The sequence below is a fragment of the Copidosoma floridanum genome, unplaced genomic scaffold (assembly GCF_036245765.1).
Source record: "Copidosoma floridanum isolate Cflo_tuat_1 unplaced genomic scaffold, Cflo_Japanese_pri ptg000027l, whole genome shotgun sequence".
NCBI lineage: Eukaryota > Metazoa > Arthropoda > Insecta > Hymenoptera > Encyrtidae > Copidosoma > Copidosoma floridanum.
In genome coordinates, this window is record NW_028321904.1 from 11,969,552 (window position 1) to 11,997,441 (window position 27,890).

General features: G+C 31.8%; 1 protein-coding gene across 1 annotated transcript in view; it reads right to left on the reverse strand.

Annotated features, from left to right (window-relative positions):
• The window catches only part of l(3)neo43 (cytochrome c oxidase assembly protein COX16 homolog l(3)neo43), a 123,052-nt gene that overhangs the window by 68,739 nt on the left and 26,423 nt on the right, over positions 1 to 27,890 (reverse strand). Inside the window, exon 3 of the mRNA XM_014349248.2 lies at positions 10,641 to 10,758. Coding sequence (XP_014204734.2) covers positions 10,641 to 10,758 — 118 coding nt within the window. The remainder of the gene's footprint in view (positions 1 to 10,640; positions 10,759 to 27,890) is intronic.

The window sequence follows — 27,890 nt, forward strand, 5'->3', positions numbered from 1 at the left end:
ATTGATGTTATAATTAATTAATATGCGTGCAGTAGGGAAAAGGCGGATGCTATGGGCACCCTAAATTCACCAAGCTTTCATATCTTTTATTTAATCGCAATACTAAATTATAAAGGGTGATTCTTGAAGTGCAAAGTATGCGCAATAGAATTAAATTAAATTTAAGTGAAAGGAGCAAAGAAGTAATATTATAAAAAACAAATTACTACACCTCTCTAAAAAGACCGTTTTGCTCCCCTATGGGGCAAGGCGGTCCGCAGCGTGGGACACGATGAGCACGGAGAGATAAGAAAAAATTTTGTGTAGGCATGTAGGTGTATATATATCTAATGTAAAAATTATAAAAATTTATATCAAAAGATCTCCGTCGATTTTATTTGATATAATAACTACTTGTACATATTTAATTTAACAAATTTTTCAAACTTTATTAATTAATATCACTTGGTATAATTTATTGGTTTTTTGAAAATACATACAGATAAATTTCATATTTAAATGTTTAGTTTAACCAACATTTCAAACCTGAATTGTTAATATCACTTTTTATAATTTTTTGGATTTCAATACCTTACTTGTGGAATAATAAAAAATACTTGTTACCATTTGACTTGTAAAAGAAAAAAAAAGTCTTTTTTCCATGTCAAGTGCATATTGACCCACAGCTTGTTCTTGCTCATCATAAAAACTTTTGTAACTTTAATCAGTACATAAGTGTAAAAATATAAATTTTTACAAATAAAATCAACCAATATTGGCATAATTTATTGAAATTCATCGGTTTACTGACTTACCTACACTTTTTACACTTTGGTTCTTTAATCTCCTCTGAAGGGTCGTTCTGGGTATATCAAATCAACAGCAGAACTTTAAATACTTTTATCATTGTGCACTGCATCGATGGCCAATTGCAATTTCCTTAACTTTTTCTTCGGTAATTTCGTACCATTCTCAATTCTAACTAAGTATATCAAAACTTGTATAATAAATAAACGAAGTTTTGGAAAGGGAAAGTTAGGTTAGAAAAGAGATATAGATGTCCTCTTGGAACTAGTCCCCGTTCTAATCCTGCCCTTCTAGTTGGTGATCGACCTGCCCCTTTAACACATCTTTTTTGAAATAGTATAACTTTTGTTTTAAATGTAGTACAATAATAATTCGACTGGTTTCTGAAAGCTCTGAAATGGCTCTTTTAATCATACCTAATTTAAAAATTCCTGAATAATTATTAACTATCCAAACAAAGATTACAAATTTTCGATGGCAAGCGTGTTTTGAAGCCGAATTTCGAAAAAAATTAAAAATTCGATGATAAATTTTATGGACCTAAAAGTTGAAGACGATTAAAGGGAAAGTATTAAAAAGCAAGAAAAAATAGTCCGTGGTATAAAAATAATTTCTTTTATTAAAAATGTGACTGACCGACTTACCCATTGAACTCATCCTGCCTCTCTTTCTCCTATCGATTCGCCTCTGTAGCCGTGTGGAAAAATAGATAAAAAGAATAATCTTTTAAACTGCACATAAACTATTAATACTTGTTACGTGGATAGGTTGTGCGGATACAAGAAAAATAATGTGGGGGGTGTGGAGGGGTTGTGGAAGCTGTGAGGAGGGGGTTAAAAAAAATAATAGAAATGTCAAATTAACTTTGAAAACAGTCAAATTTTGCCTTCTATGTGGGGGGGGGGCTTTTGGGAGGTTGTGGGGTTGTGAGCTGTGTGGGGGTTTATGTGGAATTTAATAAGATAGCCATTAATTAGCCGTACCTCGCCCTCCACACATTTTTTGGGGCTCTCTCTAGAAACTTTTTATTTGTCTATTATTTTGTAGGTTTTCAATCTATTTTTTCTGGCCACCTATATAAGAATAAGTTGACTTTACACTTACAAAATACGCAGTAAGCAGTGTATATTTTATAAATATAAAATTTAGACCAGCATATTTTTTTGTTTATAGTATTCTATGTGCCATGTAACTTTTTAGAATCGATACATGTATTACAAAGACATAATAATAATAGTTATTTACGTAACAAGTGCGGAAAAGACGATTTCCTGCACGAGTAGTGATTGACTCACACGAGTGGCCGGAGTTCACGGGAACGAGTACCAGTTGAGCACACGAGTGCGTAGCACGAGTGTGATCGCAAGGTACGAGTTACCGTCACCGGCCACGAGTGCGAGTCTATCACACGAGTGCGGGAAATCGTCCCGCAGGAGTTGCGTACAAGTTTTTTCGCAATGTGTGAGGAAAATAGGTACAGAATAGGTATGAATTTTGATGTCCAGTGTGTAGCAAAATTTTTTCCGGTATGTGGCAAAACCTTTTCCGCACACTGTGCGACAAAAACCTTTGCTGCACACTTTTTCCACACACTGTGCGACAAAAACCTTTGCCACACACCTTTCCGCACACTGTGCGGAAAAACCTTTGCCGTACACCTTTGTCGCACACTATATCGGAAAATCGATTTTCCACACTAATACCAGTGCGGAAAGCACCCATTTTCCGCACACTATTGCTAAAAAGTAAATGCATTATCCGAAAATTCACATAAAAACAATTACAATACAAACAGTGGAGGTTTGCTAAATGCCAAAAACTTTCTACTAAAATTTTTACAAAATAACATACTTTTGAGTATTTAAAAGTTATAAAAAACACTTCACTAAAATGTGAAGATACTTCTGAATTTATTTTTTACTTGATCAAACACTATGTTAATTGCATCAGATTTCGTACATTTTTTATAAAAATCAAAATGATGTTTCAGTTTAAGTAGTACAAATTTTGATGGTAAGGCTTTAGACATTAGCCCTACGTTAACACGAAAAGACCGAACAGCCTTTTACCTTACATTCTAGGAACTTACAACATCACGAGAACACGGTTAAATTTGTAAATTGTTCAAACAATAGTTTACAAAGAAATAATCTAATAATTAACTCAATCTATAATAATTGTTTTCAATATGGATAATAAGAAATCATATAAAATTAAAATTTTGCTAAAAATAAATAACATTATGTACATTTTCTGTTTCAAAAGCTCATTACTAAATTTTGATTAGCAAATGAAAAATATTTATTTACATTTACCAATAAAAAATTTTCTAGTTTTGAATCATAATCATAAATTGTGATTTTTCAATAAGCTAAACTAAATCAAGTTTTTTTATTTATAATATTACCTTTTAACTATCTATCTTTATTTCTTCTACTTCAGAAAATATTTCGTCGATAGATTAGAAATTTTCAATACGTAATAAATAGGTATACGAAGCAATACTAATATGTTTGTCATCATATCAAGGGTCACATATAGATAGAGGCACTTCTTATTAAATTCTCTTAGACAACTTATGTCCGTTACGATGACAAGCATTCTCAATATTGATAGTTTCATTATATTATTTCTAATATTTTCTATATTAACTTTATAAATCCCTCCCCCTACTCCAAGATAATATAAGGGATTACAATTTATTAGCAGGGGGTTGGCGCGCAGAGCGCGCAGGGTAAGAGTGGTGGAAACCCTTGTAGTATATAAATATGCGTATATGCGTATGTGTGTGTACATTAAAATTTAAATTTTTAATTAGAACTATAAAAGAAAAAATATAGGCTCAGAATGATTGAAATAGGGGAAGGATTAGTGAAATAAGACAACAAACTCGTTGTAAGATTTTTTTTTAAATTAATTTTCACTAATTATACATTTTGACACTGATAGTCTTAAGAAAATTTTTACCTAATCTCTAGATAGGCTACTTTTAATTTTTCTAAAATAGTTATCAATTTTAATCTCACTCTGTTTCATTTTTTTCACAGTGATAACTCAAACCCTATTAGAAATTTGAAAATTTCGGGTAAGTGCTTGAAAACAAAACTGCTGATTTCGAGGTATTTAAATTTTCCGTACTAATTATCAATGATGGAGCATTAAGGACTATTTACATAAAAGTTTGCACTTTTTAAATTTAATCGAAGGTATTTTCACGTAAAGAACGTAATTTTTACCTCTAATTAACGTGAATGTATCTAGGGGTGTGTTGTTATCACGCGTAAGAGTAGAAATTTAAAAGCAAAGGAAATGGTAACAAAGACAGGAAGAGAAGAAAAAAACACTAAACGAATGAATAAGAACAGATTAAGTGTAAAGTGTACACAGACCACAACTTAAAGCTAGAAAAACTAAGCAACTATGATTAGTGATTTAAATTTTCAATACTCAGTTTAACTCGTAAGTCACAACTATTAATTATTAGTTTTTAATTTTTTATTAATTTTTTACTCTCTATTTTTAATTTTTTAATTTTTTAATTTGATTACTTAATAATTAAACTAACTTAATTTTTTAATATTTGTACGTCTAAATATTTGATAAGAAAAATGTAGATGTTACACTAAGCAACGTATTGAAAGTCCTCGAAGCTCGAATGGGAAAGAGTAAGAGTAATATGAATAAATAAATAATAGTAGTAAAAGAAATATGATACATGTAAACAGTGTATTACTTCATAGGGGCTAAAAGTATGTCATTCTCATTGGGTGGCACATCTGCGTATGTCAATATGTTAAGAAAACATGTCTCACTATCTAAGCATGTAATTGCAAAAGATAACAGAGAAATTTATGAAAAATGCAAAATAAAAGCCGAATAGAAGAATCCAAGTAAATACGTGGCCAAAATGATATAAATTATATATCATTATATAAAAAAGAATTTGGCACAAGGATAAAAATGGGTAAGTTACAAAAGACACGGATACAATAATTAGCCCAGTAAATAAGCCGGAAAATACTGTAAAATGTGGAAAACCTAGGAAACAGCACCGATTTTAAAAATTTTTGTTTCCACCTGTTCCTTAGACCTTCAGGAACATTCATTGGCACTGACCCCGGTCCCGCGTGCAAAATCAAGGGAGGGGTGGATGTTGGAACCCCCCCAAACCATCTCAAATGTAAAAAAATTTATAAAAGCAATATTTTTTCTTAGAAATGCCTTCTAGTAGGTATTTTTGATCGCTGATCACGAATCTGAGATCCAAATTTTAAAATAGAGCACTTAACAGCGGGATTTGGGCCATTTTTTGCCTAAAAAACCATTTTTTCGCTAAAACATGTCAAATCGATGTTTTTTTGCGAAAATGCCTTCTAGTGGGTATTTTTGGTCACTGATCACGAATCTGAGGTCCAAATTTACAAATAGAGCACTTTACAGCGGGATTTGGGCCATTTTTGGTCTAAAAAACCATTTTTTCCGCTAAAACATGTCAAATCGATGTTTTTTTGCGAAAATGCCTTCTAGTAGGTATTTTTGATCGCTGATCACGAATCTGAGGTCTTCTTTTAAAAAATAACTTACGGCACTATGTTAGAAATATTTAAATTTTATTGTTTTAAAAGAATTAGCTCAACGATATACGTATGTTTGTGTGATCTTGGTGACATCCATCAGATACTGCGTCTAAAAATTCCCTCTATTTTTACGTTTCTATATTGACCTTTCATAAGAATGAACCCCATGGTGCCCCTCTTCTCTACTGCTTCAGATATTGCCTCGATACAGCTTTGTAACCACTATACCTCTACAAGAACGCGTGGCTCACCAATCTCACCATTAATTTGATGTAGCTAAGCATTGTTCATTAATTTTTTTAAAAGATTTTTTTCGTATAATTATTGTTTCTATTAAAGTTATGATCATATGAATACATTACATGTTAGTGAAAAAGTCATCTGTTAAAAAAATCTCTACAATTAACCTGCACAGGTACGTTAACATTTCTAATACTTCGTAATATTTAAGTTTGCAATATTATGTTAAATTCTGTTCAATTGCATTATGGTCACGTAAAACAATAAGATTTTCTCTCAATAATTTACTGTCTGATTCTGATATAATTACATGCATGTATAGATATATACGTACACGCGCACACACACACATGTATATGTACATGCGTATATATATATATATATATATATATATATATGTAACACTGAAATATACATGGAGTGTGAGAGATACAGAGTGAAATAATGCATGAATCATTCGTTGGAATATTTTGACCACGTGTTTGGATATGCAGCTACTTCTGTGATCCCTGTTAATATTATAAACAATTTCTTAACAATTATTATTGAACGCGCCCTATACAATATGTGACTCTTCATTACTTACATCTTAAGGTACCATTGATTTTCTTATTGTAGACGTATAACCATGAGCGACTCTGCTGAAACTGGCGTCATATGTGACTACTTTGGCGTCGGGGTCATTGCCGCTATCCTCGAGGGATCTGTGCTAAACAAAGTTGGCTCAAAAGGTTTGAAAACACTACAATTAGCTTCGCAGGTCAAACAAGATCAATTACAAGAGCACCTTGATAAGTTAACAGCAGATAATACCGATGGATACGTACATCAAAATTGTAGAGCGAAATATTATGCAAAACGAACAGCAGAATCACCAACTGATACGTCAGCTTCTAAAAGGGTTTGTAACAGCGAAGCAGAACCCGAACAAGATGAATTTAATTATATTAACAATTTTTTTTATGCTCGACATCAATAATCCCTCTTGATTTCGATGCATCTAAAGTACAATCCTGGTCTTCAGTCAGTGGGCCAAGCGTTTACGAGACCATTATTTTCCTTGATGGAATGGTTTTTTTGAAGTGTTAACAAAGTCCAAAAAAAATTACGATGTGTCGGCAATCAATTACGTTGATTTTGTTTACAACCCGCCAAGTGAGTTCGACACCCTGTACACTGCAGCTAAGAAGTCTGTTTCAACGGCAAAACAATATGATATAAAAACGTGCTTTATTACATACGACCAGCCCCTGTATTTCAAGACGAGAGATATTGTTGGGGTAGCTGATTTCGGAAATATCAATGTAATAGTTCGTCTAGGAGGTCTTCACATGCTTATGTCATATATGGGCTGTATCGGTAAAATTATGGCTGGTTCAGGTTTGAGAGAGTTGATGTGTGAAATATATGCCGATGGAACCGTAAAACACATTTTGACAGGACATGCATACTCACGTGCTGTGCGCGTACACACTTTAATACAGCTTGCGTTGGCCCAAACGATTTTCGATGATTTAAAAAGCAAAGACACTACATTTTTGGAAGTATTCGAATTTGACGAGGTCTCCGATATATTTTTTAATTCAAGAGAGTGCAACGGTGAAGACATTTTAAAAAGTCAGGTGTTGAAAGATATTGTAAATGCATTTGAAAATGAATTGGAAAAATTGCAGCGTATCAGCAAAACAGCTGAATTGTGGGTATTATATTTCAGGATGGTGTCAGTACTGAAAGACTTGATTGCAGCCGAAAAATCGGGCGATTGGGAGGCGCTTCTCAGAACTGTCGGATTAATGATTCCGTTTTTTCACTCTGCTGGCCATATGTCGTATACTAAATCAGCCCAGCTGTACCTTCAAGATATGCTGGCATTGGAGAAAGTTATGGACCCTCTTGAATATCAGGCTTTCACTACGGGAGGATACAGGACTATTCGTCGGAAAGATATGTTCTGGAGTGAAATATTTTCTGATCAAACCATAGAGCAGACATTAATGAATGCTTAGAGTGTCGATGGTGGTCCATTCCGTCGTGGTGCAGCAGAAAGTGTTGTGCATAAGTGGTTGGCCATATCATTATGTACAAAAGACGTTATAGAAGGTGTAGAAAACTTTTCGGGCGTGGGATTAGAAAAGTCCTGTCAGCATAAGGATTCGCAAGATGCTCGCAAAAAAACTGATGCTAAGGCGATTGTTGCGTTGCGAGAATTTTCATACGCACACAATCCTTTTAGCTCTGAATTCAGTTTTAGCTCTCAATTCATTAGCAGTTCAGGCCTTGTGTCTATCTCAACAGGATTACTTGCGGACAAAAAAGTTGATTGTCACAAGGCTTTTGAAAAAGGAATCGGTAGACTCGAAAGTATTGTTGGACAGAATTTTAAAGACTTGAAATTATCAAGGAAGCACTCTGTAATATCATTAGATAAAATTAACAAAACTGTAACAGTAGATGACACTGTAATTCCAATCAGCACTGACCTAATATTCCAACGGGCATGCATTGTGTACATAAATACTGCGACGTCTGCTGAAGAATTCGAAGACTTATTTTCCTTTGAGTTAGCTACGTATCCCTTAGCACTGTTTGATGCCAAAGGAATGAGAAAAAATACTAAGTCAGATTTATACGCTTTTTTCGAAGAGTACTACGTGGAATTAGATACACTTAATTTTCATTATGTGATCGATGCTGGTATGTTGTTGCATAAGATTCCCTGGAAAACTGGTAATACCTTCGAAAACATAACATCTACTTATTTATCGCACATAAAAATAAATTATGGCAAATATGTTACTATTGTTTTTGACGGGTACGATGACGTTACAATAAAAGCAGCAGAGAGGACTATAAGGACCAAAAAATACATCTCTATGGAATATAGATTCAATAAAAATACCAAACTAGCCATCGAGAAAAGTAAATTTCTGTCTAACGAAAATAAAAAAAAAAATTTTATAAAAATGTTGCACGAGTATCTGCTTGAAGAAAATTACAAATTAATTTTGTGTACAGGAGATGCTGACAGAACTATAGCTGCTGAAGCGATCGTATCCAACTGCTACCCTGATAAAAAAGTTGTTGCTGTATCTCAAGATATAGATGTCTTAGTATTTTTGACTGCACTGACAGATGATCAAGAGATATTTTTCCTAAAACCTAAAAGTAGTAGCGGGACAGTAGATATGAAGCTATTCTCAACGAAGAGTTTGGATAAGAATTACAAAAATGTAAAGGAACATATTCTGTTTGCCCTTGCGTTCACCGGAACTGACACTACGTCTGCTTTTTTCAATCGTGGCAAAAAAATTTTTTTTGACATTCTTAACAGAGATAGACCAGCATCTGCTAATTTGCGTCATGAAGTAGGTTCATTTAAAGAATATGTAAATGATATCGATCAAGTATTAAGAGGTGGAGTAGCATGCTTGTTAGAGTTATACAATTGCAAAGTAAATGCGTCTGATACTACTCTTTCGGCGGAAAAACAACTGTGCAAGGCCAGATACATATTGTTTTTGAAAAAAAATGCTTAAAATCTTAAGTCAACGAAGAAAAATACGGTCAATATTGGCATGTTACCTCCAGCCCTGAACAGTTTCAGGGAACATCTGAAGCGGGTGTACTATCAGGTAAAATCGTGGATCGGTTTCTTAATGCCTAATCATGAAAATACAATCTCAACCCTAAATCCCACAGATTGGTGTTGAAAGTTGATTGACAGCGTCTTGTACCCCGTAAGGATGACGGAACCGACAGCGCCAAGAAAAATTTTGGATGCTATTTTGTGTGGCTGCCGCAGTGGATGCGGAGTAGCTTGCGGTTGTCGCAAGAATGGCGTATTTTGCTCACAAACGTGTAAAGTTTGTGGTGGACAAAGCTGCGATAACCACGAGATATCTGACACAAATCATGATGAAATAATTTGTTCCAATCGAGTACCAGATGAGGAGGGGACCAGCGACGCAAAAGAAAAAGCAACAGACAGTACAGTGCCAGTTTTTGAAAATGATTCGGATTACGAGTGAATTGCCCTTTTGTATTTTATATGTAATTAATTTCTAATTTTTTTTAATAAAGATTGTCTCATTCTTATATCACTGTGTGAATACGTGCAGCATTGCAATTATTTATTGTTATAATTTGCTTTCTTTCCCCACCTATCAAAATATTTTAAAACATCACTAAATACAGTAAGTTTGAAACAAAGTTAATGATGTACTACTTTAATGCTTGAACAATGTTTGTCTAGTGGCACTCCATTCTACAAATCCCGCTGTAAGGTGCACTATTTGTAAATTTGGACCTCAGATTCGTGATCAGCGACCAAAAATACCTACTAGAAGGCATTTCTAAGAAAAAATATTGCTTTTATAAATTTTTTTACATTTGAGATGGTTTGGGGGGGTTCCAACATCCACCCCTCCCTTGATTTTGCACGCGGGACCGGGGTCAGTGCCGATGAATGTTCCTGAAGGTCTAAGGAACAGGTGGAAACAAAAATTTTTAAAATCGGTGCTGTTTCCTAGGTTTTCCACATTTTCCGACTTATTTACTCCACTAAATGTAAGAATCTTGACTCGGATTTCAGGAAGACAAGCGTGAATTTATTAATGACTACTAGACATTTTTTAAACTAAAAAATAAAATATTAAAAAATCATGTATACGAAAGAATTTACGAAAAAAAAAATTAAATCTTCTAAAACACGACAAGACTTGTTGGAAAACTACTTTTCCATCTATACACCTTGTATGAATATGATACAAAAACTTAAAAGAACTTTAATTACACGAAAATTCAACTGACATTTTTCAATAATTTCAGATACAAATTATCATTTAAAATATTAATAACAATCACGTAATGAAAGATACAATTTCAGCTGTAAAATAATTACATCTAATTGAATAGTGTTGATTAGTAATGAAAAAAAACTTTATTGACTGATTGAAATTAAAGTAAAACATGTTCAACTCCGTTATCTATATTATCTTACAAAACTTTAGTTTACTTAATTTGAAAATAGTTAATTACCTTTTTCATTGGTTCATACTGTGATTCTAAAGTTGTTTCATTCGATTCCCTTACGGTAATTCCATTTTTTCTGGCCTCATCTCTGAAGTTACATCTCTCTACATTCTCGTATTTGTACCTGAAATACACCTTAGTCAGAAGCATAAGAAAAATACACAACTTGATAATAATCTACATGTATGAAGGTATGCTTACTACTAATACAAACTCAAACACATAATGTGAATTATTGACTTGTTTTTATTAGAGTTATTGTTATTTTTAAGTTAATAAAAAAAATATTATTTAACCAATTACAGATAAAGTATGAGGTACTTATCCTAATGTTGACTAAAAATTCATTGACATTTTAAAATGATAAAAGGGAAAAACTAATTTTTTTTATCTGTATTATAATCTTATAGTTGTTCAAATAAAACTTTTTTGATCGTAAAGAGAATTTCATAAAAATACAGAGCTAGAAAAGTTATTATCAAAACAAAATTTAAACGAGAACTTGAACGTTTGTATGAGTAAATAATAGTAAAATATATTTACAGTTATATTTTATTCTAACCAATGTCAATACGGGTACCTGTTAATACATAGATTAACAAAGCATCTTTCAACACTTTTTAGGGTTGCGTACGATCTGTTGTTAGATAACATATTTAATAGATACGTTGATACACAGCTTTACGATAAAATATAGCCTGCATCTAAGTCTAATAATGTCTAGTTTATTAAATAAGTTAATAAAATTTTTTTGAAGACTGGTTTTTGAAGTACTACAGAGATATAAAGTTTGACAGATAATTTTATATCAACTTCTGAACTTTTAACTAACAAACAGTATACTAATAAATGTTCTGACTTTAGTTTTCCTTAAATGGCTTATTGATTACACAGGTCAACATTTGATCTACGCAGGAACGCCGGAAGCGGTCAGTTGCTCCTAGGGTTTTTGGGGTCGCTGATTACGATGAAGGGGTTGGCTAATCTTCATCACATCAGGTTCAAGGTCATTTGAAGGTGAAGTGGAGAAAAAACTTTTTAATAAATCTGAAAAAATCATACCTATATTTTTGAGATCAGCGAATCAAAATAAGGGGTTGGCTAAACTCCATCAGGTCAGGTTCAAGGTCATTTGAAGGTGAAGTGGAGAAGAAACTTTTTCAAGAATCTAAAAAAATCATACCTATATTTTCGAGGTCAGCGAATTAAAATAAGGGGTCGGCTAACCTCTATCATGTCAGGTTTAAGGTCATTTGAAAGTCAAGTGGAGAGGAAACTTTTTTAAGAATCTGAAAAAAATCATACCCATATTTCCGAGGTCAGCAAATCGAAATAAAGGGTTGGGTAACCTCCATCAGGTCAGGTTCAAGGTCATTTGAAGGTCAAGTGGAGATAAAACCTTTTAAAAAATCTGAAAAAAGTCATACTTATATTTTCGAGGTCAGCGAATTAAAATAAGGGGTCGGCTAACCTCTTAAAATCATCCCAAGCTGATGTAAGTGATTTTTGTCGTGATTTGGGTCTTTTAAAAGAAAGTTCAGAAATTCTAGCATCAAGACTCAAAGAAAAAAAGTGCTTGGCTTCTGGAACACACGTTACATTTTACCGTTTAAGAGACAAACCATTTAGAAAGTTTTTTACAAAAATAAACAACTTGATTTACTGCATTGATATCAAAAGTTTGGTTAAGAAATTTGACATAGAATACAGACCTTGTGATTGGCATCTTCTTATTGATTCTTCGATAAGAAGTCTGAAAGCTATCTTGCTTCACAATGAGAATGTGTATGCTCCTTTACCTATTGCTTATTCTGTTTCAATGAACAAAGAATATCATAATTTGCATTATTTATTACAAAAATTAAAATATGATGAACATAAATGAAATATTTGTGGCGATCTGAAAATAACAACAATCATGATCGGCTTACAAAGAGGATTCACATCATATCCATGCTTTCTTTGCGAGTGCAATAGTCGAGCGCGAGATGAACACCATATGAGAAAAGTCTGGCCTCCTAGAAGAAACCTTCCCTGAAAACTTAGGGGACTTCAGCGAGGAGTAAGGTGAGAGGATACACCAGGATCTAAGAGATTTTGAAGTAAGGTATCAAGGAGTTCAGGGTACAAATACGCTAGCAGACTTTTGTTGGAATTTGCAGAGAGTTGAATGAAACACACAAGTGAAAAGCAATTAGACGATCATTTCTTACTCAACGGAAAAGGTTTCGAGCCGATGAATAATATAGCTTAAATAACGATAAAAAACAGCCGAAGATTCACCAGAAATATCAGCTTAAGCGTGTCTTTTATGTTTTCTTTCTGCGTAAAAGATAAAAAATAACGACTAGAAGACGTTACTACTTAAAAAAAATTGGATTTAGCGACCTATGAAACATATGCACGAATTTTCGTAGATTTTTTTGATGGTTTCTTCACCACTTGACCTCCAAATCACCTTATAACTGACCTCATTTAGGTTAGCCAACCTCTTATTTTGATTTGATAACATTATAAATATAAGTGTGGTTTTTTCAGATTTTTTAAAAGGTTTTTTCTCCACTTGACCTTTAAATGACATTCAACCTGACCTGATAGAGGTTAGCCGACCCCTTATTTTAATTCGCTGACCTCGAAAATATGGGTATGATTTTTTTCAGATTTTTTAAAAGACTTCTTCTCCACTTGACCTTCAAATGACCTTGAACCTGACCTGATAAAGGTCGGCCAACCCCTTCATCGTAATCAGCGACCCCAAAAACCCTAGGAGCAACTGACTGCTTCCGGCGTTCCTGCGTAGATCAAATGTTGACCTGTGTTATTCATAATTAAAAATCACTCTTTAAATCAAATTCGTTTAAAGTAATGTAATTTTGTATTACTAAAAAGGAAAAAGAATTCTAGATCGTGAAACAACTGGAAGCATTTAATGAACTTTATAGCTCCTGAATATTTAAACTTTTTTTTAGTGGTAAACGGTGTTAAGTAAATCCGAAAAACAGTTTTTTTCTATGCCTTAACAAATTTTTTAATCGATCATGTATTAACCGACAGAAGACACAGCTAACATTTTTAATGCCAGAACCTATATAGGAGCTGATTGCGACTCTGACTATTTTCTGATAGTAACTAAGGTTAGGATACGCTTAAAAACGGAGAGAAAACAGTGCTCCAGTAAATCTTAAAAAAAGTTTGTGATAGAAAAATTAGTGTATAAACGGGAAATCGATAACTGTATAACTGATCAGCCCGCAGTAATGTTAGATCTGGTGCAGGGCATAGTTGAAAAGTGAGGAAATAAAAAACGCGATTGAAGAAGCAAAAGCAAAGTAGTGGGACACCGTGGTTTGATGACAAATGTATAAAGTTAATAAAGGCTTGGGGAATGGCAAGAGCCGTACACTTCAACAATAACAATGAAATAGTTCTAGAAAACTATAGAAATTGTAGAACAGCAGCAAGTAGGATATTAAGGAAAAAGAAATGTGAATGAAAAATAAGAGAATTATAAATATAATTGAAAACTACATAAAAAACAATGTGTGTGATATGTTTTAGGGAATAAATGCAAATTAAAAAGGATATTGAAATATTTATATTAAAGATGGAAATGGTTATATGATCGCGAATAATGAGGAAGCACTAACGAGAGAGAAAAATTATTTTAATTTAATTATTCAATGTTTATACGAATAATGAGGATGAAAACCTTCAAGGCGTTTTTACCGCAGAAATAGAGATAAATTAGCCAACAACTAAGGAGGTAGAAAAAGCGATCCACAAACTTAAAAACAATAAAGCTCCGGGAATGGACAGCAAACCTGTGGAACTGATAAATGAAGAGAGAAAGCAATTAAGTATGAAAATACATGGCTTAATAAAGCAAATTAAGAGGAAGGAACAGAATCCCTGAGAATGGACCGAATCAGCCATAATACCAATTAATACCAATTTTTAAAAAAGGAGACGGATACATTTGTGATAACTGTGGGATATATCATTACTTTTAACCTGCTATAAAGTACTATGTAATATTCTCCTGGACAGACCAATACCTTCTGGGAAAGATATTATAGATAACTATCGATGTGGGTTTAGACGTAACTAGTTGGTTTCGACCAAATGTTTACGATTAGATAAATCATAGAGAATTCTCGTTTTTAACTAATCTAACTATTACAATTATTTTAAAAAACTTATAAAATTTGTTCTTGTCAATATCGTTCTCTATCTCTTAAGTGAGGTGGCCAGAGTGCGGTCTCTGCCAAGAATAAGAAGAACGTGTTTTTTATTTTATCGACTAAATATTTACAAAGTAGCACAGTGATATATCGACGGCTCAGTAAAGGACAGAGCCAACTCAGATACTTGGTGAAAAAGAAGCTAACTTGAAATTCAGGTTGAAAAAGCAGTCAACTCAAATGTGGCTTGAAAAAGGAGCCAACTCAGGTTCGGGTTAAAGAAGCAGCCAACTTGGGAGTAATTTTTTTCGTGGTAGCACTGACATTCACAATAAAGGTATACCTATATAAAGGAACAAAGATTTTTCAACGTTTTAGAAATGTAATTCATGTTATTGTAACAGAGCATACTATATTTATTTAATTGGGTACTTTACTATTCTGCTGTGATCATAGGGGGAAGAGAAAACGTTAAACAAATATGACTATAATGTTGTATGCGAATGTACATGTACACAAATATACTTACAAAAATATGGGATTTTTGTGTATGATACCTTATCTTTTTTGTACAAGAATATCACAGTTGATATATATATATAATAATATAATATATAACTATCGCATTTGATAAAAACGTTATTTAATAGGATGCCGCGTTGACATACAATTAATGTGTTTGATAATTAGGAAAAAATAAAAAAATATAATAATTATTTATACTAAAGCTTTAAAAAAAAAATTTTATTTGTGTTTGAAATAAGTTGTTTTTTCAAGACGATGTTTCAAAACAAAAAAAATTAGTTAAACATTTTTTAAATAACATTCAAAATGCATTATGTCCACAGTCTTATCAGAGAATTACGTCTAATTGCAGTGAAACATCGGATCATCCAAAAATCTTTGTTCGTTTATATAGGTATATCTTTATTGTGAATGTCACTGCTACCACTACAAAACTTCATGAAAAAAAATTACTCCCGAGTTGGCTGCTTCTTCAACCCGAACCTGAGTTGGCTCCTTTTTTACCAAGTATCTGAGTTGGCTCTATCTTTTACCGAGCCGTCGATATACACCAGGATACAAAAAAATGTAATTTTTAAAATGATTATACTAGTTAGATTAGTTTAAAGCGAGAAAAATAATGTCAGCGTTCATTGAAAATCATTAATTGTTAAATCAATATCTTTTACTAATTCTTAGAAAGTTAAAATTGTGTTAAATCTCATTATTTTTACGAGCTACTCCAAATTAAAAAATGTTGCTCTTCGACCTGTAGTTCCCGAGATGATACTATTTTCTACGGCTGGTTCGTTTTTTAATAACGGCCAACACCTTTGGTATTAAATTCATTTATTAGGAAGATACGCAACCGATGTATAGACTGTAAAGTAATGTACTATACAAATGTATAATTTCAAAGAAAAATATTTATTTTTCGAAAAGACATAATCAAACTAAAAAAAAATTATCTTAGCTCCTGAGTTAGTTAAAGCAAGTTTTTTTTCATTTTAAATTTGTAGAAAAATAGCACCTACAATATGCACATACACCCAACGTTATACGACTGAAAACGTAAAAGTTATTCCATTTATTTATAACGTTAAAACGTACCTGTTTTTTGAATACGTTTTTGGAGAATATTATTTGCAAAATTTATAAGAATTATAATTGATAAAGTAAGTCTTCAAGAAGAGAATTCAATTAAAATCATTAGTGTAACTTGTAAAAAAATGACAGCGATTTTACGAAAGCATCTTTGTTATAAACAAATGACTTTTGACAATAACTAATAACTATATTGATTTAAAGGTTTGAGCGTGTATTAAATCCACCAAGATACACAACTTTTATTTATTTTGGAAGTATTTGGTTAAAATGGTTAATTGTTATTAACAATCGAAAAATATGCTAGCTTTAGTTAATTTTGTAGACGAAAAAAATCACCTATTGCAATCAATTTTTTTTTTGTAGATTTTTTAAGAGCTACATTTTACACATGGACCAATTTTCCGTGCGGTCTGTATTTTTTGTGCTATTTCAAAAACACCATTTTTTTCACTTTACGAATTTTTTCAACAATGTTTAAAAAATATTTAGCTGTTCCAGATTCCTAAAACGGGGTTTCCATCAGGTATTTCTCTTACACTATGTACAATGTGTAGATAGATCTTGGTGTTTATGCTTAATCAGGAGAACAACAAAATAATCTACGAAGTTTTCAACGAACGCAATTATGAAATCGAAGGTGCAGCGCTTTTTTATGTACAATGAGGAAAAACAAGAGGGAAAAAATCCCGTATAGAATAAAAAAGTCTTATTCTGTAATATAGTATGTGTGAGAGAGAGAAAGAGTGAGAGGTAGAAAAGTGGAGCTAATGCGCAGAAAGGGAAGAGCGGAAGTAAAGCAGTGGATGGGAGGGACTAGTAACCAGTCTCCTTTATTATCTTAGTCTCTTACGGTTTTATGTAACGTTATTTTTTTATTGGCTAAGTCTTTACGCCGAACGCGGCATAAGGAACTTAATTTCAAATAACATGTACCTATGATACACGTCTGCATGCAAGACAGCAAAAGAAGGGTTCATATTGAAATTAATTTTCCGATCAATTTGGAATACGGAAGGGGTTTATACAAGAGGGCGTGCTATCTCCGTTATTATTTCATTTAGATCTTGAACAAGTGATCAAAAATGTTCAGGAAGATGAAAGTAGGTTACCGCTAAATAAAACGACTTGAATACTAAGATACGTGGACGACTCAAGTTTACTGGTTGATTGTGGGAAAATTATTGTACGAAAAACAAAAAAATTAACTGAAAAAGCAAGAAAACATAGGATTTAAACTAAGTAAAGAAAAAACAAAAGATTACCGACAGAATAAATGAGCCAAGTTTAATCGCAGTAAAAGTAGGGGGAAAGTCGTTCGTGAGGGTTAAAAAGTTTAAATATCTAGGCGTCAATATTAATGATATTAACGATTTCTGAGACGAGATTAAACAAAGACTGCAATCATAAACGCGTGTTATTTTTGGGTAAGTATTAAAATGGTGACTTACTGCAAGAATTTAAAAAAAAACGTATTTATAAGCCAATTCGATTCGAAAGTAAATTCGATTCCCGATGAAGGCAGATTTTTTTAACAACTGCTTTCATCGGGAAAAGTTCCTATGTAACCTCAGCTGTTTCGAGGCGGGTTTTTCCGTGAATTTTCGTTCAGAGTAATTCGAGGGTTTTTTCCTTGCCCCATAGGTCTTGGGGCCTAGGTGAATGCGAAACAGTGTTAGGAGGTAGGGATTAGCGGATTCGATGTGCCAGGCAGGGATCGCTCGCCTTACCAGCGAGAAGTGCTCCCTGAAACATGGGGCTTCTCTAGGGATGCTAATTAGCCTGGATCCGATACTTCGGCAGAAAGCGCCGGCTTAACCTGCAAGGAGAGTAGGCTTCCTGGAATATGGAGTCCTCTTCGGGATAAGGCTACACAGTGGCGAGTGAACCCGATGCACCATTGGTGCAGAGAGTGTCAGCTTAACTGGCAAGGTATTCCACCGCAGATACTCGCACTGTGCCCATGGATTAGGTATAACATCAGTAAAAGGGTTGGAAAATGGGTGCGGCAATACACCCCCACACATAGGTGGTGAGTGGGTTGCCCCAGCGACTTGGCCTAAAAGCTGTCACTGTAACCCGGTAAAAAAAAAAAAAAAAAAAATTAGAATCATGTAACTGAAATTTCTCAACTTGAAAGTTTGGAAAAAAAAGATTTTAAACTAACAGCTTTTTCTTGGAATCTGATTATCAAAACCTGTATAATATCTAAAGATTGCAAAATAATACTCGTTCTATTGATGAAGAATTTATAAAATTATTGTTAAGAATTGGAGAAGGGGACATAGAAACATTTAACATTCCTAAGTTCCGGACAACAGATGATGTCTGTACCAAAATATTTGGTAATTACAGCAACTGTTTTTGTAATAACGTAATACTAACTTCACATAATAAATATACTTTTATTTTAAATAATAAGATCTTAACTAAATTAATTGGAGAAACTAAAATTATGACAGCATCGATACTGCAACCTATAAAGGTGTTGATAAATCAGATGATAATGTTTATTTTAACTTTCCCATGAAAATGTTAAACAATATTGGTGAAGGATTGCCACCTCATTAACTTGGATTAAAAATAGGTACAATAGTAATATTAAGTCAAAATTTGAGTATACCAGACGAATTGTAGAACGGTAGACGATTGCGAATTACAAAATTGTTGAAGTATATTGCAAAAGGTGAAATAATTACGGGAGAAAAAATTGATGATAAAGTTTTTATTCCAATAATTACCTTAAATACTGTAAATACTTCGTTATTACCTTTTATTTTGTATAGAAAACAATTCCTATTAGTTGTAGCGTTTGATATGACTATAAACAAGTCTCAAGCTCAAAGTTTTGATAATGTGGGATTATACTTGAAAAAACTTCCATTTTCTCATGGTCAATTGTACATGGCTATAACAAATGCAAAAATAAAAATGGAATTTTTGTTCAAATCGATAGAAAAAACATTTTAGAAATTGTAAATATAGTTTGGAAAGAAAATTTTGACTATATCCAATAATGTATCGAATAATAACAACATTATTTAAATATTCTTTTATGTATAGACAAAATTTATTACTTACTAATGCATTACATAAATAGATATTGTGTTTACCTATTCTACCAATTTCAACATTAATTTAAAACAGAATAGAAATGGACCTAAATCTTCGTGGTTTGATAGGGCTTTATAAGTTGACTCATAAAATAAGCCATCTTAATGCGAAACTTCCACGGTTTGTATTAATTATAAACTAAATGTAATTTAAACATATGTATATATTGGTATTATTAACTCATGTACTGAATAATATTATACATACACATAAAAATTTTATTCATAGTTTATTATAAATACTAAAAAAAAAAGCTAGCGCACCAAGAACTTTATACTTACAAATAAATTGAAATACAATTGATATAACTTGGTATCGTACTCTTGGTTGAATAAATCGAATGATTATTAATTATTTGTATGTATGAAGTCCATTAATTTGCCTTCTGGGCGGTGTGGAACAATAGATGAAAAAAAATTTATTGTTAGAAAAAAAAACGTGTTCTTATTACTTAACATTCTTTACAGATGAACATTTTTACAGTACAAAAATTTGTATGACGTATTATTTTTATGATATATTTTCATTGAATTTCATTGAATTGTATATTACATTATATTGTCATTGAAAGACTTTGAGTAAAACAAAAATGAATAAATAGCATTTCAACTACCACTATAAATGGTTTTATATGGTGGAACGTTGCTTGGAATGCCTACACAGTTAAGTATATAATATAACAGTTAACTTTGTCATTTAATAATAAGGACGCTTTGCGCAACCACCCCCTATAAATCAATTATGACTTTAAATTTCTTCTTGACGATGAGATAAATCATGGTGATAAAACAGTTTTGTCTTAAAGTACGACAATCAAGTATACTAGCATTTTCACCTCTCTGAGACTCTTTTTCCGGATCGTCTGAGTAGCTAACTGAGTAAAGAACGACTTTTCCGATGGACTAGACTCTACACTGTTCACATATTTTTTGGTGTATTATATGAAAGTAGGCTTTCGTACAGCACCTAATTTTAGATAATAAACTAAGTGAAATTTATAAAAAATTGGCATTACGACTAAAGGCACAAGCTATTGGAGCTTCGATATTACTATCTGGCACTCTTTCTAAGTTGCTGCAGATTAGGAAGGCTATAGCCGTTCTGATTAGACGAGGTCTAAGTGTTGTATATATATATGCATTTATACATGTACATAAATCTTCCTATATTAATTAGTGATTTTAAAGGGTCATTCTACCCTCCCAGCCCCCCTCTGAAAAAAGTAAAATTTTATTGGTTTTTACGGTATTTTTTTTGGGTTAAATTTTCGTTAAACCCCCTTCAGCTGCCTCAACCTTCGCTTAATTTTGAAGAGCCCCCTCTTAACCACACGCTGACCTTATTCTGAGCCCATTTTTATAAGGTAAGATTCTATCGGTATTTACCTTATTTTTACTAGATTAAATTTTTGTCTCCCCCCCCCCCCTACGAACCCTCTCGCTGTTGTATAACCCTATACCTGAACCTAAGAAGCCTCCCTCACAATTTTAAAAACTCCCTCAAGCCACCCTTTAGCTGCATCTCTAAATGCAGTAAAATTATGCAAATTATCGCGCCATCTTTAGTGAAACTACTTACTTTACACTCCCCTCCTAATTATTTAATGAATATAATTTGATAACACATTTTCACACCACCCTTAAAGTAGTGCTTTGACACGCTGGTTTATTTGGTCTTTAATTCTCAATAAGTTTATTAATTGCCTCATATCATATCAACATAACGATTTTTTCAATTTTTAAATGAAGCTTATGTGGAGATAGGCCTTGAAAATTATTGTTTGGATATTCAATTGGAAATTTATATAAATATCACTATCAGATTTTCAATACCTTTGTAAGTAGCATGATCTATGCTGTAATATGTTCTCATTTATCTTTTTACATGATTTAAAATTTCATTATTTAAAAATTAAGTATATTAATTATGAAAAGTAAGTATAACGTTATTCATTGAATAGTTAATACCTTTACCAAAAATATCAGAGTAAACATCAATTATTTTCCATTTATTTGGCACTTGCAATGATTTAATAATTCCTTTTTCAATATCTAATAATAATTTTAAGAAAGGTTTTGTCAATCAAAGGCTTTTTTAGGAAGTTTTTGAAGTTTTCTTTACATTTGAAAATTAAATTAAGCTGGCATAAAGTATTATTTATTAATTTTTTTTTTTTAACTTCAATAAAAATTAGTTCAATTTTTTCATTAAATTTTTGCGCATTAAATATCTTTAGATATAAAGAACAACATAACATTTCCTCCATTGACATTCCAGCATAACGTTACATGCTTCTTCAAAAATAGTATGAATTCGAAAATCGTGTTCCACTAAACCTAAAGCAGTATCAGAATCTTTATATGTGCTCCTGTTACGTGGGAATTGTGGAGTTTCGGGGTGTAAGGGGATTGAATACACGTGGAAGAAAGTATATGTTCGTTTATTAGAGTCTCAAAGCGAGAGCAGTCGCGTGCGTGGCGTTAGGTTCGGAGGCTGATCGGAGAGAGAGAGCGGGAGAGCTGATAACGCTCTGGCCCGCCGCCGAAAGGTGATCATCATACTCTGTATCCGCTGCTCATGCGCCGTGAGAGGTGAGTCTTGGGCGCGAACTTACAAAGGTTCTAGATACTGTACGTCACACTATAAAGTATTCCGTCAACTGTTCTTAACATTTTTAAAAATTCTGCTCCATTAATGTGATTTAAAATAAGTTTAAAAAAAAAAGCTTCAAGCCCTTAGGAGATAAAAAGTTAAGTCAACCTAATGTTCAATAGTTTCAAACTCTTTTCCAATTCACCCAAGTTTTTGTTATTGAATTAAAACAGTATTATTTTAGAATATTAACGTAGCGAATTGTGTTGTGTAAAATTTTGGCAAAGATTTCTAAAAGACAAAAATTTAATTTTTGTAAACGTGGAAAAATAATTTTACCTGCTTGAAGTCTGTATGATAATAAATTAAAGCAACTATTGAAACGATGATGGTTTAAGATATTTTATTCAACATCATAATAATCTTTTCTCTTTTGTATTGTTTTAGTGGCAATGTCGTGATTATAGCAAAAAGCTATTTATAATTAAAAATTCAAAATTATGTTTGTCACCTAAATAACACCTAAATCTCTTGTAAACAATTATGATAATCCTTTTCACAGTAAATTATATTAATATTTATTGACTTCACTTCTGTAGAAGAACGTTCGTTATACTAGCTTGTTCTTCTAAATTTTTGTTTTTTGTGTGTAACATTTTTATTTGTATCGATTCTATTTGTTGACCAATTGTTTCTTCTCGAACTATTGTTTTTTGATCTTATTGTACTATTTGAGACGCTAGAAATTTATTTTTTTTTATTGCAAATGGTACGTTTATTTTATCTTGCAATTTCTTTTTTTAAATTACAATAATTATTGTTTATAATTTCCTATAGTTTTTCCTCAATTCTGACATAATTATGTTGTTATAAGTTATAATATCCGCTGTCATCATAACCAGAAAATAGAGCAAAATTTAAATTACTTGGATTATTCTTAATACTATGAGTGAAATTTAAATGTATATAAGTTTATTTCGTTGATCTTCTGGGGCAAATAAAAATACTTAGTTCAAGCGACGTTTCGTCGACTGGTGTGTCGACCTCTTTAGGCTTTATTGACAATAATAAATTATTACAATGACTAATATAAACAACAGATACATATAATGTAGAACTGACAAATAAATTACCTTAATTTAAACCGTGAAAGACAATTAATTTAACGTATCGAGCAAATGGCTCACACGCAAGTCAAACTGGCAAAGGCCCCAACACCGCAATGTACCCCGCTTTTATAACAAACACACACACACACACACACACACACACAAACAAGTTTCGCAGTGCGATGACCCGAGCCCTCAGTTCACATATCATATCAGTATACAATTCTAAGAACGTACATAGTCTTTAAAAACGTACAGAATTAAAGAAACTTCGATAAGTGCAACTTAAATTATAAACATTTTCTTTCTTATTTATATTATGAATGTTGGAGGTAATGTGTAACATTTCAGAGATCAAACGTTTACCATAATTCGGCTCTTTGTCTAATATTTTTATAGTATCCCACTCAAAAGTATGGTTATTAGAAATTTGGTCTAAAGGAACTACCGATTCCGGTTTGTAGTTGTTTTGGTGTTCTCGTTTTCTCTCTTTTAAAGCTCTCTTCGTTTCACTTGTATATTTTGCTGAACAGTCACTGCATGAGATTTCATATACGACATTAGTATTATCCAAAGTATCAGTAGTATCTTTTCCCAACTGTACAATATGATTCAATTTTTTGTTTATTCTCGGAATTACTTGTATATTAAATTTTTTTAAAAAACGTTGTATCTTATCAAAATTATTTGGAAAAAATGGTAAGCTTATAATGGTTGTATTTAGAGGTAACTGCTCTGGAATTTTCTCTGTAACATCATTATTGATCTTACAAAGTCTTTTCTTAATATGTTTATTAATAAAATGCTTAGGATAGCCATTCTCAAGCAGCATATGTCTTACAATTTTCACGTTTTCATTATGGAATAAACTGTCAGAGAGTCTTATGGCCCTGTGTATTAAATTATAAATTATAATCTTCTTTTGTTGCCCAGTATAATTAGATTCAAAATGTAAGAGTCTATTTGTAGCATATTATATTATATATATAATATGGAGGGGAAGAAAGACTCAACTATGGAATTTAAATGTTTATATTTAATTATAACAAAAATGTCATAAACTTCTACAAAACTTTTTAATCAAGCTTTTGTTCCGAAAATTTCATTTTTGTTTGTAAAAATATTTATCTGCAATATACGCAAATGTTTAAAGAATAAAATGACGTGACTGCTGATTTTGGACTGAACATTAAACTGTTATATTGAACCTCACAACTCTTATTCCGAGATAACGTATTAAATTTTAAACAAAACCTTTTGTCTCCTACCTCAAAACTTATGTAGTAAAGGATTCTAATTTATAAACAGGATAGTTTAAGCAACGCTCTAATATTTGTTCTAGCCATCTTTAGACATTTTCTACCACTCCATTAATAGTTATTTTATCTATCTGGTTTGTTAATACATTTCCACACCACTCTTATGGTAGTGCTATACTGCGCTAGTTTTTTTTCTCTTAAATTCTCAGTACGATTCATAATTGCATTATTAAATATGTATAAAGGCATGACACGATATTTGCATACTAAATTAAAAAACTACGAATAATCTTATAGAATATTTAAACCATGGGCCTTACTCGTAACCCTATTTACCATAATAAGGTAGGAATCATATGTTTCTCTTCATGAAAATATGTTACATATTTAAATAAAATTTATCACTTTCTCTGAAACCTAGATAATGCGCAACATTTAAAAAAAAAAAGTTTATGTGTAATAAAAACTTTACATTATTTAAAAACTTAATGTACATATTATATAAAAGCAAATTTTCGTTTTCTAATTTAATGTTTTACTATTACAAATTTCATTTTCCAAAACTAATCAGTTACTTAAAAAAATTATTTTTTAAGTAAGTATATTCAATAAAACTAAACAGAATACGTAAAAATGTTATAAAGTATAATAATACGGTATAATTTATTTTTTTATTAAAGTCAACAGTATACAATAATCATTAAAATTCACCGTATTATGTCATGAAATAATAATAATAATTGAATAATAATTTGATTGATTTTATACGTCATTTATTATTTAAATAAACTGTACAATAGTATTACGTACAATTTTATACTTTTGCAAATGTATAAAATTTCAATTTTTTAAATCTACTTTAGAATAGTAAACGTCAAAAGCTTCTTTCCAAACAATATTCTCTGTTTCCAAATTATTATTCCGTTCTATTTCAATATACATTCCATTTTCATTTTTGCATCTTGCTAACGCGATGTATCATAAATCATGCGAAAGCAGTGAATTTCTAAATACAATCAAATTTCATTAAGACTTCGACATTATTTGGAGTGGTGAAAAACACTAAGACTAAAGAAAATTTTTTTCTGCATACAATAATAAAAAATAATAATTACGATGAATTAGAAAATGTTCTGTCAATTAAACAAATGTTGATGTTTAATTTTAGAACACGAAACAATGTCTTAAGATATGATGATTCAATAGTTTTTTGTACAATCATGCTTTCGTTACTATTTTATAAAGCTGGAAGAATCTGCCTAAAATCTTCTTCTAAAACAATTAATTTATCACCAAAATAGATATTTGTATCACAGAAATCAAGTTGTATTTTTTTCAACTTCCAACTTTTTCTGAAGCTTTTTTTAAGACTATAGAGGCCTCGATAGATATAATCAAATGTACTTACCTCTATTTTTTTTCTCATGTTTAAATTCCACGAACGAACTTTCTATATTACTCAAGTATAATGGTAAACGAAACGTTTCATGACTGATCATTCTTTTTGCAAGTAATATTGCTGCTTTACCAGTCCATGCCACAGCTAAAATTTTCTTTTTACGAGAAGTAAAATAGTAAATTAACGTTTCATATAGAAATGTTTTTCCTGAACCTTCTAAGCCATAAGTAAAAAAAAATTCATCTTTTTAATTACATCTAATTTATCGTTATCAAAACAGCTAGTCCGCTGGACCATCGAGAGACACAAGGAGCTAGAATCAAAAGTTATGTTTAAGTTGTGAGAAGTGGGCGGAGCTGAAGTTAAAGGCTAGGTAGGGGGGCTCCCCTACTTCTCTCTGTCTAGTGAAAGAGAGAGAGAGAGAGAGAGAGAGAGCACGGTTCTTCTGCGCTTGCGCTACTAGCCGAAAGCAACCAAGAGAAGTCTTGGGTATATCGCAAAACTGATTTACGTACAGGGTTCTAATATTCGTAAATCGAATAATATTCATATTTTTATATTACCTATATATTTTTGGAACGAAGATTTATAATTTTATTATTTTTTAAATGTTATAAGTTCTCTATAGGGTAATAAATACTATTATTTTTTTATTTATTAACATCAAAAAAAAATTTTTTAATGCTAAGTATTACAACCATTATTTTCTTGTGGTGTAATCACGGTGTACCGGCTACAACTGATATATGTTTCATTTTGCAAAAACCAAGGAATCAAGGTCCAACACGTAGTTATTAAAGTCATCTACCTGTCAGAGGGTGTTACCCAGTGCAAAGTCAATTGAATGTAATCACCAATTCAATTAATGGGGAAAAAAATAAGTGACTTTATATTTTGTATATGTTGAATAATCTTAGAAACTCTGCAATTTATACAGCGATTGTTCAAGATTATTACTTTATTAAAAAAAACTTTTTAATGCAATAAAATGATTCAACCTTTTTACTTTATTATTTTGAATTATCAGTCGTTGGCTAGAACGTATATCTTTAAATGACTACCTTAACTAATTAAATTATTTTATTAATCGAATTCCTAAAGTTCTAATTAATTCTGAGGAACTCGCAATCACCTGAAAGGTTACTTCGAAATAAGCGCACACAAAAATGTAAATTTACATTTAGTACTTATTCAAGAAATAATACTAAAGCTATATAAAGAAATCGCTTTTTAATGTATACGAAACAATTAATAGATTTTATGTCACTGATTCTTTTTAAATCAATTAAATTCGAAATTTTTTAATTTAAATTTTCGCGCCTTTATGAAAATGGATGCTGACGTAGTCGAAGCACAAGGTCAGAATAACTTGAGTTATCTCTTGGTATAGATGTCACTTATTTAGGTATCTGGGAGTTCGCAAGCACAGCCTACGATGACTCTCCCAGATATATATTTCAGCCTATACAAGCGTTTTCTATCTATTAGAGAAAAAATCGACTACTTGGATATGCACAGACGTATTAAGCACTCAGTAGAGACTGTAAAAGTTTTTACCTTACTGATATATAGTCGTATATCTCTCTTGACTAGGTAATGCCAATAAATGGGTCCAGGCCAAATACGGACTGCTTTTCCGGGATGATTTAGGACTCATCATACCGTTGTCATTTTATTTTTGTAAGTTTTCCACTTTTTGAGTGAAAGCGCTTTAGCGTTAGCTTAGCTTAACTTGCACGAATTAACCGCGCACCGCGTTCAAATTGGGATTTTAATGTGTAAGGTGATGACATTATAAATTAATAAAAAATGTGAAATAAAATACATTTATTGAAACATGTGTACACCTTCAGTATTTTTGACAAATAAGAAAAAAATTAAATTTATCAAAAATACATCTAAGTAAGCCCTCTTGACACATGTAGCTCTTTTAGATACCAAAGAAGGAGTTCAAAAACTCACACAAAAAGGACTACATGTACTAAAGTTAAATG